This window comes from Desmodus rotundus, chromosome 2 (genome assembly GCF_022682495.2).
Source record: "Desmodus rotundus isolate HL8 chromosome 2, HLdesRot8A.1, whole genome shotgun sequence".
Lineage (NCBI taxonomy): Eukaryota > Metazoa > Chordata > Mammalia > Chiroptera > Phyllostomidae > Desmodus > Desmodus rotundus.
This window is the reverse complement of record NC_071388.1, coordinates 102,982,262-102,998,743: the sequence shown is the minus strand read 5'-3', so window position 1 is coordinate 102,998,743 and position 16,482 is coordinate 102,982,262. Positions and strand designations below refer to the sequence as shown.

The following is a 16,482-nucleotide window of genomic DNA, read 5'->3' as shown; positions in this document are numbered from 1 at the left end:
CTGGTGAATAAATGCATGCCAGACATCCCAACGGCTCCGTGAATATTTTTCCACCTGCCTGAATACCATGAACCTGCCTGGCCTTAAAGGGTGGCAACACAGTAGGTTTACAGTTGTGAGTACCCCAAACAGAGTTTATTCTTGTATTATTATTTAATTGTATTATTTTCCATACCAACAACTGTAAACCTACTTTTGCTGCACCCCGTGCATAAAACTGAACCAAAGGTTCATGGAACAGTGTTTACCTTTATTACATACAGTGCGGTCCGCTTTTTTGGTACTCTATTGATTTTAAAGAAAGAGAGGAATGTTGATTAAAATCCACCTAAATTGATTTCACAACCCACTAATGCCACTAAGAAACCTTATTTTAAATGCCCTCTCCACCCCGCTTCCTCAGCTCACTTATGCTCATCCCACTGAATATAGATTCAAGTTGCTTTTTCAAAAAAAAAAAACTTTCTTAATTCCCAGACTAGTTTAGATTTCCCACTCAGTGAAAGAACTCTGATATTTGAAAGGAGAGGGAGTTTGGAGGATCCTACGTCATATATTTCTTCTTTTGCTTGATTTTGTGGGAAGATGGCTGGAGTGGAGGGTATGATTCTTGTCATTCCCCGAGCACTTGAGCCTGTGTTTTTATTTAGTGTCTTGTTAATGCTAAAGGGATAAGGTCATGAACAGGTAAGAAACTATTTTATATAATTTTATAACTTTTGTAAGCTAACCTTGTTATTAAAAATAAAGAAGAGACATCAAATTTACAGCTAAACTACAAACAACCATCATTCAGAACTACCTGAAATCTAGCTGAACGGAAGTCCTACAACTCACGACTTAAAGGAGAAGCCACAGTGAGACTGGCAGGAGGGGCAAAGACATGGAGCAGACTGGTCCCACACCCACATATGGCAGTTTAAAATTGGGAGGGATATCTTAACTTCAGAGGTTCCCAGTGAGGAGTGTGGGTTCCCAGCCCCACACCAGGCCTCCCAGCCCAGGGTTTCAGTGTCAGGAAGAGAAGTCCCCATCACTTCTGGCTGTAAAAACCATGTGGCTGAGTGACATAGAAGGCTTCTGGAGTCCCAGACAATTTTAAGCTCCTCTTAAAACCCCAAGCACCAACTTACTCAGATTCACTCCCGCTGAGCTCCAGGACTTGGGCAGTAGCATGAAAGGAACCAGGGACATACAGGGAGAAACTGAATTGTCTGACATCAGGATAAGAGGGAGGGTCAGGGGGAAAGGCAGCTTTCTGCCAGACGAAAGTGCTGGCAGAGGCCTTTGTTTTCATTCTCTTTTTTTTCTTTTAATATATTTTATTGATTATGCTATTACAGTTGTCCCATTCTTTTTCTCCTCTTTATTCCCCTCTACCCTGCACCCCACCTCCCAACAGCATTCCACCACCTAAGTTCATGTCCATGGGCCATACATATAAGATCTTTGGTTTCTCCATTTCTCATACTATTCTTAACCTCCCCCTGTCTATTTTGTACTTAACATTTATGCTTCGTATTCCCTGTACTTTTTCCCCATTGTCCCCTCTCCCCTTCCCTGCTGATAACCCTCCATGTGATCTCCATTTCTGTGATTCTGTTCCTGTTCTAGTTGTTTGCTTAGTTTGTTTTTGTTTTTCTTTTTAGGTTCACTTGTTGATAGTTGTAAGTTTGTTGTCATTTTACTGTTCATAGTTTTGATCCTCTTTTTCTTAGGTAAGTCCCTTTAACATTTCATATAGTAAGGAATTAGTAATGATGAGCTCCTTTAACCTAACCTTATCTGGGAAGCACTTTATCTGCCCTCCCATTCTAAATGGTAGCATTGCTGGATAGAGTAACCTTGAATGTAGGTCCTTGCCTTTCATGACTCTGTATACTTCTTTCCAGCCCCGTCTTGCCTGCAGGGTGTCTTTTGAAAATCAGCTGATAGTCTTATGGGAACTCCTTTATAGGTAACTATGGCCTTTTCTCTTGCTGCTTTTAAGATTCTCTCCTTATGTTTAATCTTGGCTAATGCAATTATGATGTGCCTTGGTGTGTTCCTCCTTGGGTCCAGCTTCTTTGGGACTCTCTGAGCTTCCTGGACTTCTTGGCAGTCTGTTTCCTTTGCCAGATTAGGGAAGTTTTCCTTCATTATTTTTTCAAATAAGCTTTCAATTTCTTGCTATTCCTCTTCTCCCTCTGGCACCTCTATACTTCAGATGTTGGAACGTTTAAAGTTGTCCCAGAGGTTCCTAAGCTTCTCCCCTTTTTTTTTGAATTCTTGTTTCTTCATTTTGTTATGGTTAAATGTTTATTTCTTCCTTCTGCTCCAGAATGTTGATTTGAGTCCTGGTTTCCTTCCCTTCACTGTTGGCTCCCTATACATTTTCCCTTATTTGACTTTTCATAGTCTTCACTTTTTCCTCTGTTTGCAGCCATCTTCAACCATTTCTGTGAGCATCCTGACTACCAGTGTTTTGAACTCTGCATCTGATAGGTTGGCTATCTCTTCATCACTTAGTTCTATTTTTGGAGCTTTTATCTGTTCTTTCATTCGGGCCATATTTTTTGCCAGGACAAGGCAACCCACTTTGCTATGTTGTGGTGCTGTCTGTGGGGGAGGGGTCCAAGAAAGAACAATGCCACTTGCTCAGCTCCCGGCGGGCTTTCACTTACTTCTCCTGCTACCCACAAGCAAATTGGGCCCTTCTGGTATTGATTCCTAGGTGGACAGTTTTGTGTAAGTTCTAGGACCCTGTGGGTCTCTGCAACCAACTCTACTGTGAGGCTGGGAGTTTCTCCTGCTGCCGCAACCCACACAGGTTTTTTCAGTCAAAGGTTTTGAGGCTTTATTTCATGCTGGAACTCTGAGTTGGGCAGTCTGTCTTGCTCCCCAGTTGTTCTTCCCAGTTTATCTGCATGTAAATGTGGGACCACCTGGTCCTCCAGCCACCCGCCTTACAGAGCGCCATCTCCATCCCTCCTACCAGTCTGGGCGAATGTTCCTTTAACTTCTTGGTTGTCGGACTTCCATACAGTTTAATTTTCTGGAAGTTCTGGTTATTTTTTTGTTTTTAAATTTGTTATTGTCCTTTTGATTGTGTGAGGAGGCAAAGTGTATCTACTTACACCTCCATCTTGGCCAGAAGTCCTCCCTTTGTTTTCTGAGACCCCTCCCACACAGAACCAGCAGATAGGCACCATATCTGAGTCTTCATCAAACTGGCTGACATTGTTCGACCTGCCCTAGTGATTCCCTGAGACCCAATCCCACCCAACTTGCAGGCCCGCCCAAGTCATTTCCAGTGGCTTTTCCATACAAATGGCCTCTCTTGCCTCATGCTTTGGACCTTCCTAAAATCTCTCCAACAAGCAGCATCTGGCCTCTGCATACCCCACATCTCTTGCTAAGTAGCCCCAGTCTCAGCAGTCATGGCAGCTGGCCTTGGTTCACAGATTGGCCTCTTCTGGGCACCTCCAAAGCCAGGAGAAGTATCAGCTATCTGCAGATTGCTCTGTAGCTCCTGCCAGGTGGCCCCAGACAGGGCACATGGTGGCTGACCTCACATCTCCTGGGAGGCCCTAGAGCCAGTGCACCTGGTGGACAGCTTCACAGCACACCAGATTACAACCCTACCACCTTCACGAGCAACATACTCAAGGTTAAAACTCAATGAGTGCCAAAGCCCCACTGAGGCAAGTCCTGCTTTGTAGAGTCAACTCCTGCACAGCAACTTCACTGCTGTGGTTGCAATGGGTCCTCAAAGCTTATTGGCCCAGGCATGCACCTGGAGTGCCCAGCTCGGATAACTGGGGAGTTTGCATTACTGGACCTAAGGACATCTACTTCACAAGGCCACTCTGCCAAATCCAGGAGACATAGCAGCTCTACCTAATACATAGAAACAAACATCAGGAAACAGCCAAAATGCAGAGACAAATGAAAGAACAGGAGAAATCTCTACGAAAGAAACAGAATGGGGAGAACCAAGATGGTGGCATAGATAGACACACTGCGCCTCCTCGCACAACCAGAACTGACAGAGAATTGAACGGCAAGGGGGTCCGACACCAAGGAGATAAAAAATAAACATTCATCTAGACCGGTAGGAGGGGCGGAGATGGGCACTGGGGTGGAGAGGACTCACATTGCCGTGGCGGGACCAAGACTGGCAGAATGTGGGACGAACGGGGCAGGCAGTCCGACCACTAGCAGACCCTGCAACCCTACATTTGCGCAGATAAACCGAGAGGGCCGGACTCAAAGTGGCGGAGAGTGGGGCAGGCAGAGTGCGGGTAGCACACCGCAGCCCCACATTCAAACATAGATAAACCGGACGAACGGCGGGGATCGAAGCAGACCTCGCAACCCAGGGTTACAGCTCGGGGAAATAAAGCCTCAAACCTTTGATTGAAAACGCCCGTGGGGGTTGGGGCGGCAGCAGGAGAGACTCCCGGCCTCACAGGAGAGGTCATTGGAGAGACCCACAGGGGCCTAGAGTGTGCACAAGCCCACACACTCGGGAACCAGCACCAGAGGGGCCCAGTTTGATTGCGGGTATTGGAGTGAAAGATTGAAATCCAGAGGAGAGTGAAGCAGGCGCCATTGCTCCCTCTGGGCCCCTCCCCCACATACAGCGTCACAGCACAGCAACCAGCGTTACCCCGCCCCGGTGAACACCTAAGGCTCCGCCCCTTAAAGTAACAGACGTGCCAAGACAAAAAAAGAAAAAAAAAATGGCCCAAATGACAGAACACTTCAAAGCTCCAGAAAAAATACAACTAAGTGAGGAAGAGATAGCCAACCTATCGGATGCACAGTTCAAAGCACTGGTTATCAATATGCTCACAGAATTGGTCGAATCTGTTCGAAAAGTAGATGAAAAAATGAAGCCTATGCTAAGAGAAACAAAGGAAAATGTACAGGGAACCAATAGTGATGGGAAGGAAACTGGGACTCAAATCAATGGTGTGGACCAGAAGGAAGAAAGGAACATCCAACCAGAAAACAATGAAGAAACAAGAATTCAAAAAAATGTGGAGAGGCTTAGGAACCGCCAGGTCATCTTGAAACGTTCCAACATCTGAATTATAGGGGTGCCAGGAGAAGAGGAAGAACAAAACATTGAAAACTTATTTGAACAAATAATGAAGGAGAACTTCCCTCATCTGGCAAAGGAAACAGACTTCCAGGAAGTCCAGGAAGCTCAGAGAGTTCCAAAGAAGCTAGACCCAAGGAGGAACACACCAAGGCACATCATAATTACATTACCCAAGATTAAACGCAAGGACCCACATCCAAGATTACTGTATCCAGCAAAGCTATCATTTAGAATGGAAGGGAAGATAAAGTGCTTCTCAGATAAGGTCAAGTTAAAGAAGTTCATCATCACCAAGCCCTTATTATATGAAATATTAAAGGGAGTTACCTAAGAAAAAGAAGATAAAAAATATGAACAGTAAAAATGACAGCAAACTCACAGTTATTAACGACCACACCTAAAACCAAAACAAAAGAAAACTAAGCAAACAACTAGAACAGAAACAGAACCACAGAAATGGAGATCACATGGAGGGTTGGGAAGAGTGGGAGGGGGAGAGGGGGGAAAGGTACAGAGAATAAGTAGCATAAATGGTAGGTAAAAAATAGACAGGGGGAGGGTAAGAATAGTGTAGGAAATGTAGAAGCCAAAGAACTTATATACATGACCCATGGACATGAACTATAGGGGAGGAATGTGGGAGGGAGGGGGTGGGCAGGATGGAGTGGAGTTGGGGGGGGGGAATGGGACAACTGTAATAGCATAATCAATAAATATATTTTAAAAAATAAGAAACAGAATGAAATGGAGGCAAGCAAACTACGAGATACAGAGTTTAAACAGTGGAGAACTTAAGGAAGTTAGTGAGAAATTCATCAGCATGAAAAAGTACATAGAAACCGTAAAACAGAACCAGTCAGAAATGAAGGATACACTAACCAAAAAGAGGAATAATTTATAGGAAATCAACAGTAGAGTAAATAAAGCTGAAAATCAAATCAGTGATTTGGAATATAAGGAAGCAAAAAACGCCCAATCAGAACAGCAAAAATAGTGAATCTAAAAAATGAAGATAAATGTAAGGAGCCTGTGGAACAACTTAAAGCATACCAACATTTGCATCATGGGCATGCTGGAAGGAGAAGGGAGAGAGCAAGAAATTGAAAATCTATTTGAAAAAATAATGACATAAACCTTCCCCAACCTGGTGAATGAAATAGATGTACAAGTCCAGGAAGTACAGAGAGTCCCAACCAAGATGAAAGCAAGGAGGCCCACACCAAGAGCACATAATTAAAATGTCAAAGGTTAAAGACAAAGAGGGAATCTTAAAGGAAGCAAGAGAAAAGCAGTTAGTTATGTACCAGGGAGCTCCCATAAGACTGTCAGCCAATTTCTCAACCTACTTTGCTGTTCAGTTAGGAGTGGCAAAAAATATTCAAAGTGATGAAAAGCAAGGACCCACAACCAAGATTTCTCTACTCAGCAAAGCTATCATTTAGAATTGAATATAAAGACATATAAAGAGCTTCCCAGACAAGAAAAAGCTAAAGGAGTCATCCCCACCAAGCCAGTATTACATGAAATGTTAAAGAGTCTTTTTTAAGAAGGAAAAAAGATTTAAAAATATGGGTAGAGGTAGGGGAGGGAGGTGGGACTGGCTGGGGTGGGTTGGAGGGAAGGGGAGAAAATGCAGACAATTGTAACTGAATAAAAATAAATAAATTTTTAAAAAATTAAAAAAATATATGAACCTTAAAATGTCTACCAACAATTGAATCTGAAAAAACAAACAGAACAGAAACAGAATAATAGATACAGAGAACATCTTGATGGTTGCCAGATGGGAGGGATGTTGAGGGAATGGGTTAAAAAGGTGAAGGGATTAAGAAATTCAAATACAGACAACTGTAATTGAATAACAATAAAATTTTTTTAAAAAGAAATAAATTCAAATTGGTTATTACAGAATAGTCTTGATGTAAAGTACAGCATAGGGAATATAGACAATAATATTCTGATAACTGTATGGTGTCAGATGGGTAAGATTTATCAGCAGTGATCACCTAGTAAGTTATATAATGTTTAGTTACTGGGGTATACATCCAAAACTAATATAATATTGTATGTGAACTGTAATTGATAAATAAAAAATAATTTAAAAAAGAAAAACTAATAAAAGTAAGCTTGTGATTAAATTTGACAGGAAACTGAATCAATTAGTTTTTTTTCTGAAATGAGAACATTTTTAAAATGTTACACATTTTATTCATTTGTCTTATTATAGTGGTGTATTGTTTAATCACAAGTAGGACCTATATTGATAAAACACAAACTCAAGGCCAGAGAAGCAAGGAGCTAGGGCCAACTAAATCAAATTAGGTAAAGGCTAGCCAACTAATAATTCCACTGTTTATTTCTCAGTTTACTCTCCTCTCTTTTTCTCTCATTCTCTCTCTGTGTCTTTGTTCCTTGTTCCTTTTGTCTCATACCTTAACCAGTTTGTATTCTGTGACTTGTGTTATCTTTGGAAATTACAATGGAAACATGTTTTTTTCAACTATGAATACCCTCACCATAAGACTGGAGTTTCCCAGTCCCTGTCCAGTGATCCTATAAAGCAAGGTCTTTCTTAGTAATGCTTATCTGTGGCAATGGTCACCAAAGTCCTTTTTGAGGTCCTGGTTTTCTCATTGTTGAGATCTGTCATTGGTATGCTGGATCTCTTTTTAATTGACAATAATAAAGTGTGCTTTGTTTGAATTATTTCCACAGCTGGTATAAAGCTAATTATAGCATGGCTGAGAAGTTAGACTGGGGCCGAGGAATGGGCTGTGACTTTGTCAGGAAGAGCTGTAAATTCTGGATTGATCAGCAGAGAAAAGAGTAAGAATACATTTCCTCAGATTGTTTGATAACACAATTTATTTCTGATTTTGTTCATTATCTGGAGCCTACAATATCACTATTTTCAAAATACGGCCTGAACAGTTCATATTCTGTGGTGCTTGTTGATACAGCTGCAGTCTTGTTTTAAATCAGGTACTTAAAGAATCTACAGTGTGAGAGCCAGAACTGTAAAACATTTCGGTTTAGCTTATAATTCATAAATACATAAAACATTTCTGTTTAGCTTGTAATTCATAAAAAATTATATACTTTTTGAAATGTAATTAGAAAAACATAATATCTTTGTTTTGCTGATAAGTAAAAAGTTTGAGATAAGTGCCTTGGCCAGGGTCATATAGCTGATGAAGGACAGAGCTGGGACTTGAACTTCTCTCTCCAAGTTTAGTACCTTGCCCATTAAACCACAGGTGGTACTTTTACTGTGGAAGATGTTATTCTTATCATTTCTCACCTAGGTTAGGTCTCAAAGCAGTTTATATTACTCACAGTTTCTACTAAGAAGTCTGACATCTTCGTTATAACCCCACCTTAAAAAGAGTAGCTAATAAGCAGTAGCAGGAAGCACCTGCAGCTACTTTGGAGACAGCTAGTTAACTCTAGCACTACAACTTGATCTGCTAGTACAGTGTGTTTCCCAAATTTTGCTGCACATTAGAATCATCTAGAGAAATTTTATTTAATCCTCACCTGAGGATATGTTCGTTGATTTGAGAGAGGGAGGAAGCGGCGTAGGTAGAGAGAGACATCAAGGCGAGAGAGAAACATCGCTTGGTTGCCCCGACCAGGGATTGCACCCGCAACCCAGGTATGTACCCTGACTGGGAGTGGAATCCACAACCTTTTGGTGTATGGGACGGTGTTCAAGCCAACTGAGCCCCCTGGCTAGGGCTTATCTAGATAGACTTTTTAAATCTCCGTGCCCATGTTGCTACCTATACCAGTTAAATCATAATATGTGGAGGTGGGAACCAGGCTTTACTGTTTTTTAAAAGAGATTGCCAGGTGAGTTCAATGTACAGCAAAATTTGGGACCCACTGTTCCAGTGTGTTAAAGGAAGTGTGTAGTTAACTTTGTAGCTGCAAGAGTTTAGAAAGATTATTTTTTCTCTTAATAGTTGCAAGTCTGTTCCCCTTTGGGTTCGAATTATAGGATTACCTAAAACCAAAACAGAAGGAAGGTCCCTCTTCTCCATTCTTCAGAACTGAAACTGTTGGTCCCCTGAATTCTCTCCTATCCTTTGAACCATAAGCTAGAGATTAGCAAACTTATTTTTATAAAGAGCCATATATTTCATTTTAATAAATATTTTAAATAAAAGTAATATAAGTACTTTAGGCTTTGAGGATCATTCAGTTTGTGGTCACAACTCTCAGCACTGCTTTTGTACATCAAGAGCAGCCATGGACAAAATGAATGGACATGGCCATGTTCCAGTAATACTTTACAAAAATAGGTCGTGGGAGAAACAAAGGAAAGAAAAACGGGTTCTGGGCAAGGATCACAGACAAAAAGTTGAATTTTGCTAACCCCTGCCATAAAATTCAAATGTGCTACTTGTAAAGTATCAATGTCCACAAGTATTTACAGGACAGGAGCCAACTTCTGGCACCATTGTCCAAGTCTAGATATATCCCTAAGTCATCACAGAAAGTTAGCGTGACCCTTCTTTGCTTAAGTTCAGCTGCAGCACCCCTTCTTTTCCATTGTTGGGTGACTGGTGTGAAAAGTGTACGGCTGAGCACAGTCAGTGCCATATTTATTTGAATTGCTTGAATCTGTGTATACACAAAATAAGGTTCTAGCTAAAATGATAAATAAACCAACTCCTCTGCCTAGTTTCTTTGACATTAATATCAGCTCAAGAGCAGCACTGTTCAGTATGGTGCCACAATTGACTATATAAATGTTTATTTAAATTAATTAAAGTTAAATAAAATGTAAAATTCTGGTCTTCAGTTGCACTAGTCACAGTTCAGGCGTCAGTAGCCACTATATGACTAGTGGCTGCCACGGACAGCACAGGCGCATTGCAGAAAATTCTACTGGGCAGTGCCGCTGTGCGGGATAGCCCGTGACTCTTGCACGACTCTAACTTTGGGATTTTTTAACGTCCTCATTCTTTATTATTTATTTAGCCATAACTCATTTTTTAATTAAAGTAAATATTATGTACTGTTTTATTTTAGAGAAAAAGGAAATTCATTCCATGGTATCGAGAAAGTGCCTTAGTAAGAACTACTAGTCATGTCCATTAGAAACTTTATTATAGGAAGTTATAAAATTGTCTTATATGAAGATTTTATAAAATGGTATATACGGTGAAATGATATTTATTGAGTAACTTATATGTGCCAGGCACTGAGGGCCTTATAGTTGAAGCTCAGGAGAGTTAACACCAGATAAGCTGGTATCAGTACCTTTGCTTTCCTATTATACTCTGCTGCTTCAAGTTTACCAAAGACCCGTCAGTATTTTACACATGTTATCTCAAGAAGCTATAATTCCCTAGAGATTTTTTTTTTGGTTATACTGTAATAAGTTAAATGAGGCAAGTATCAATCTCCTTTAAAATAAATCTAACCTACACTTTTTTCCTTAATAAGAATATGAGAGAAGAGGAAAATTATCAGTGATCCTGTTACAATTTGGCAGATAAGTCTTAATGGGATTTATATTGTTTAGGAATACTGTAATTTCATTTATAACATTACTATTATGACATTAATATATTTGTATTATAATTATCAATAGCTGACTGATCAGAGCTATAGGTTTGTTTGAAAGCTGTTTTGATAGGACAGTGCAACAGATTCTGATGCCTTTGGAGAATTACAAGACCCTTTTTTCTAAATCGTACCTCCAAGATTCGATTTAACAGAGAATAGAACAAGTTGTAACAATTAAGATATTCACATAACCTTCATTTTACACAGAAAAACAAGATTGTATTATGAATGTGTTTTAACAAATTCTCAAACAAGATTTTTTGAACTAGATTGTGGCATAGAAAATATTTCCCTCTTTGTAACTGCAGGACAAAGGGGACAACATGTCCATTTGTTTCTGAGACTCCATTTGTTAATTATGAAGATTTATATTTTACAGCAGAATCTGGATTTTCATTATTTGTCATCAAAAATTAAAATCAGGTCTTTAAATCTCCGCTTTACTAACACAGAGAGAGAGATAAATAGGATTTTATTTAATAGCACTGAAATAATGTTATAATGCATCTTGCGTTAATCTTTCACATCTACATTGTGTTCCATTTGCCCTTTGAAAAACAAGTTTATAACTTGATTTAGCAATTGGTTTTAAGTTATTAAGCCATATTGAAAATATAATGGAAAAGAAAAGCTTATAATAGAAAAGAATAGACCTGTAATATTTTCTTTATAGTTTTATAGTGTTGTGCTTATCCTTGTATGCAGGAGGCAGATGCTGAGCCCTTACTGTGACACCCTCAGAAGTAATCCGTTGCAGTTAACTTGCAGACAGGACCAGAGAGCAGTTGCAGTATGTAATTTGCAGAAGTTTCCAAAACCTTTGCCTCAAGAGTACCAGGTAAGCACTTGTTTGAGGCACAGTTTGGGGAATCAGCTCTTTAAAAATGTTTCCATTTTGACTTAGAAGAGTAAAGTCTCTTAAGTTTTTCAATTTATAAGGCTCCATTTGTTTTCTATAAGTCAGACAAAACCGAGAAATTCCTCCATTTCTTTTAACCAATGTGCTAATTGATAGTAATTAATATCTGGCAATGGTTTATAGAAATAGTTAAGAGATACTTAGAAGATTTAAGAGAATATTTATTTTGATGTAAATATTTTTATTTTTTTGATTTAAATATTTTTAAACTGTATGTTTTTCTTTCTAATTGTTTCCAAAGTCCTCATCTTTAATTTCCTCTAATTTACACAGGAAACAAAGTTCTTTAAAGAAAATAACTGAGGTACTCTAAGCCAACTAATTAGAAGGTTTGGAAGTTACACTTTAGAAAAGGTTTCACTCGAGATCTAAAAGGTGAAGGAAATGGTCCCACATGTTCAGTCTGAATCTCTGATTTGACCTTTTAAGTTCTTTTTAAATTGTTGACACTATTACAGATGTCCTTCTTTTTCCCTCCTCTGCCCTTGACTACCCAGCCGCTATCCCCACCCCCCACACCAGCCTTCCCCACATTGTTCGCCTATGTCCATGGGCTATACATATTGCATATATGTTCTTTGGCTAATCTCTTCCCGATCTCACCACCCCCCTCCCCTCTAACATTGTCAGTGTGTTCCATGTATCTAAGTTTTTTGTTGCCATGGCTATCTCTAAAAAGCCTCAGCTCTGCCTGTCATTTTCAAAGGATACTTTAGTCAGAAATTATATCTAAGAAGCTAATTTAAAATGATTGCAGCTAAATTTCGAGCTTCCTACATGTTTATGACCTTTCTTTGAATGTTTCAGACACCATATGATGGCAACTATATTTCTAGACATAGTACTATAATTCAATGACTTGGTGCAAAATGTGAAGTCTTTAAGATTTATCTGGTACCTTGTTCCTTTGGTGTTGAAAGTATTGTATGTGATCTCTTTCAATTTTCTCAGTTTTAGTTCTTCAAGTTTGTCAAAACAACATATAAATTATAATTAAATTAAAACAACATATAAATGAAGTCTCCTAAAATTACTTTCAGTAAGTTTTATTTAAAATCTTAATTCTATACTTGTTTTATGTTTTGTCAACTCTTAAAAGTCTTCCAATTTATTCTATAAAAACATTAGTCAAATTTGTCATCTAGTAAAAAAACTTAGGCTAGTTTACTTTGCTTATTTCTAACACTACAATAACTTTAACATACCCCTGAGGAAGGATATTACTATCTTTGTGTTGTACTGTATGTGAAGAAAATTACATTAATATCTTCTTTGTGTTATTCAGCATTAGAGGGTTGCTATAAATTGCCTGTGGACTTTGTTTTGATTATACAAAATGTTTCTTTCTCTCCTGTCTTCCTAATAATTTTTTGCAGTACTTTGATGAACTCAGTGGAATACCTGCAGAAGATTTGCCTTATTATGGTGGCTCAGTAGAAATTGCTGACTACTGCCCTTTCAGTCAGGAATTCAGTTGGCATTTAAGTGGTGAATATCAGCGCAGCTCAGATTGTAGAATATTGGAAAATCAACCAGGTTAGTAGTCCACTGAAATGAAATGCTATAAACATATTACAGTTGTATGTCAGCAATGTGCAGTAGTGGTTAAGAGCATACACCCTGGAGTTAGACTGTGTTGTGGTTCCATCTCTTGTAAATAACCTAACTTCTCTGTGCCTCAGTTTCATCCTCTGTACAAAGGGGATGATAATACCTGTCTAATAGAGTTGTAGTAAGAATTAAATGAGTTAATGTAATAGGAGCTTAGAACCATGACACATAGAAAGGATTGCTAGCTATTAGATAGATTTGCACATGTATACACACATTGCTTTTTAGTAATACCTTTCATCTGCATGACACTTTTCATTTGCTAAGCACTTTCATTTTTGTATTTCTTTTTTTTTTTTTTAATACTCATCTGAGGACATTTTTCATTTGCTTTTTTGGAGAGAGAGAGAGGAAGCGAGAGAGAGAAACATTGATGCTGGAGAAGCATCGATTGGCTGCCTTTGCCTGCATCCAGACCAGTGATCCGAGCTGGGACCGGGATTGTAATTGTCTGGACATGGCCTGGCCCAGATGGGGGATGATGCGCAGCCCAGGCATGTGCCCCAGCTGGGATTGAAGCTGCAACCTTTTGGTTAAGGGAGGATGCTCCAGTCACTGCGCCATACCTGCCAGGACTTACATTTCATTTTGTTCTTCTAGAAACCTGATGAGAGACATAGAGAAGACATTGAATTTCACAGATGAATGAAAAGACACTAAATGATACAGTTAATTAGTGTTAGGGTGAGATTCTCCAATGGGGAGCTCTTTTAGTTAATCACATTAAGTATCCTATTTTTTCCCCTCCTGAGGAATGTGCATTTTACATAATTTAGAAATAACATTCTTCAGATATCAGAATAATATTGTTATCCATGGCTAGTAAGATGTTGCTATATTATTTATTCTTTTTTAATAAGTATAAATTAACAGAATATCAGGTTATCAATAGAATAAACAATATGGCAATTGGATATTCAGCAGTAACAGTTAGAGCTCATAGTACCCACCTTTGTAAATAAAATGTCCTCACATCTGATATGTTACCAAACAACAATAAGTAGTTTTTCTTTCAGTGGTCATCAACATTTTTACTAGGATTAAGGGTCCTTTGCTCTACTGACTGAGCTATCCAGGCCGCCTTCATCAACATTTTTAACCTGATCCCTCCTCCTTTCCTTCCTTATTCCATACTTCGTTACAGATTAAGTCATTTAAATTTTAAATTTCCATAATATCATATTCTTAATAATTATATTCTTAATAACTGGCAGATTTAACTGGATGGCATAAGTTGAAAATACAAAAGAAGTTTTGCAAAAGTTATACCCCCAGAAAGCTTTCATTGTCATCCTCATTCTATTCTCGGTCATTTGGGAGGTGACTCCCATTTAGGCAACTAGTAAACGTAACTCTTAGTGTCATTTCCTCTACATATCTCATTTAAATACTTTAGGCTCAGTTTTATAACTTGTTTCTGGTATAATAATTTTCTCCCACTAGTTCCTATATTGAGAATGCAGTATGAGTTTGGAGCCCTCTGTCTCTTGATTTTCTGTAACTGAAAATTTCCATTAAACATGTTTGTTTTTAAAACAACCTTTAATCATAAGAATGGAATACTTCAATTTTTTGTTCTTTGAGCCAACAATCAATTTTTAAGAAAACTTTTCTGGTTTGCTTCAGACCTTTTTAAAAACTATGGTGCTGAAAAGTATGGACCTCATTCAGTCTGTCTAATTCAGAAATCAGCCTTTGTCATGGAAAAGTGTGAAAGGAAGCTGAGTTACCCAGACTGGGGGAGTGGATGTTATCAGGTAAATTAAATGATTGTTAATAATTATACCAAATATTGTATAATTTTATCCGATTACTTGGATTTTGTAGTTTAAAATACATTTTATCTTTTTATAGTTAATTTACTGATTAATACTTTAACTTAGGTTTATTTGTGTCAATATTAGTTTGGATGTCTGTGTTTTGTGAAAATATTGTCTTTTTTTGAGAGAAATTGCCTTCTTCCATTTTTTTAAATATGTATGTATTTGATATATTAGCAAGTTTTACAATAATTTTACTTCTGGGTATATATCCTAAGGAAATAATGGGACATATATAATTTTGTTCTTGAATACATATTACTTTAAATGGAAAAAATTTACAGTTTTATTTCATAAGCCCTTAGGAAAGCATAGCTCTAAGAATTAATAAATCAACTACTCATTAATAATAGTTTTTTTTCTTGAAAGTAGAAATCCAAAGGGGGAAATTACTATTTTTTTAATTATCTTATTTGCATGTCTGGTATTGTGAGTGTATCACCTTATTAAAAACTTACTGAGACACAGGCATTCTGTAACTTAGGAGGATTCAATTTAATGAATATTATGTATCATACTAATGGGTGTGAAGGAAGAGAATGTGCTCCTGAGAAGTGAAAAATAAGAATTTGTTGTACCATTTCAGCTGCAAAAGCTAAGCAGACTTCTGTAGCTGAGAATTTAAATATTATTTTTAAAGTTACTTAAAAAATTAACATTTTTGGAGTAACAGCTTTCTTGAGATATAGTTTATAAATATGAATGGAAGGTAAAGTGATTTTTCCCATAAAATAAATAAATCATACTATTCATATAATATTATCTTTGAAACCTTACAAAGGATGATTAAAAATGAACACTTTTTAGCTGTAATCTTTTTTTTCCTTTTTTTAAATAAATTTATTGATTATGCTACTACGGTTGTCCCATTTCCACCCCTTCACTCAACTCCATCCTGCCCACCCCCTCCCTCCCATATTCCCCCCCTATAGTTCATGTCCATGGGTCATACTTATAAGTTCTTTGGCTTCTACATTTCCTACACTATTCTTACCCTCCCCCTGTCTATTTTCCACCTATCATTTATGCTATTTATGCTCTGTACCTTTCCCCCCTGTCCCCCCTCCAATCCCCTATTGATAACCCTCCATATGATCTCCATTTCTGTGGTTCTGTTTCTGTTCTAGTTGTTTGCTTAGTTTTCTTTTGTTTTGGTTTTAGGTGTGTTTGTTAATAACTGTGAGTTTGCTGTCATTATTACTGATCATATTTTTTATCTTCTTTTTCTTAGATAAGTCCCTTTAACATTTCATATAATAAGGGCTTGGTGATGATGAACTCCTTGAACTTGACCTTAGCTGAGAAGCACTTTATCTGCCCTTCCATTCTAAATGATAGCTTTGCTGGATACAGTAATCTTGGATGTAGGCCCTTGCCCTTCATGACTTGGAATACTTCTTGCCTGTAAGGTCTCTCTTGAGAAATCAGCTGACAGTCTTATGGGAACCCTTTTGTAGGTAACTGTG

General features: G+C 38.2%; 1 protein-coding gene across 2 annotated transcripts in view; it reads left to right on the top strand.

Moving 5' to 3' along the window:
* LMLN (leishmanolysin like peptidase) overlaps positions 1-16,482 on the top strand; it is a 79,511-nt gene that overhangs the window by 49,502 nt on the left and 13,527 nt on the right. For both annotated transcript variants that reach the window (XM_024578072.4, XM_045185936.2), the window contains exons 12-15: positions 7,805-7,915; positions 11,372-11,504; positions 12,962-13,121; positions 14,823-14,953. In XM_024578072.4, the coding sequence (XP_024433840.2) occupies positions 7,805-7,915; positions 11,372-11,504; positions 12,962-13,121; positions 14,823-14,953 (535 nt within the window). The remainder of the gene's footprint in view (positions 1-7,804; positions 7,916-11,371; positions 11,505-12,961; positions 13,122-14,822; positions 14,954-16,482) is intronic.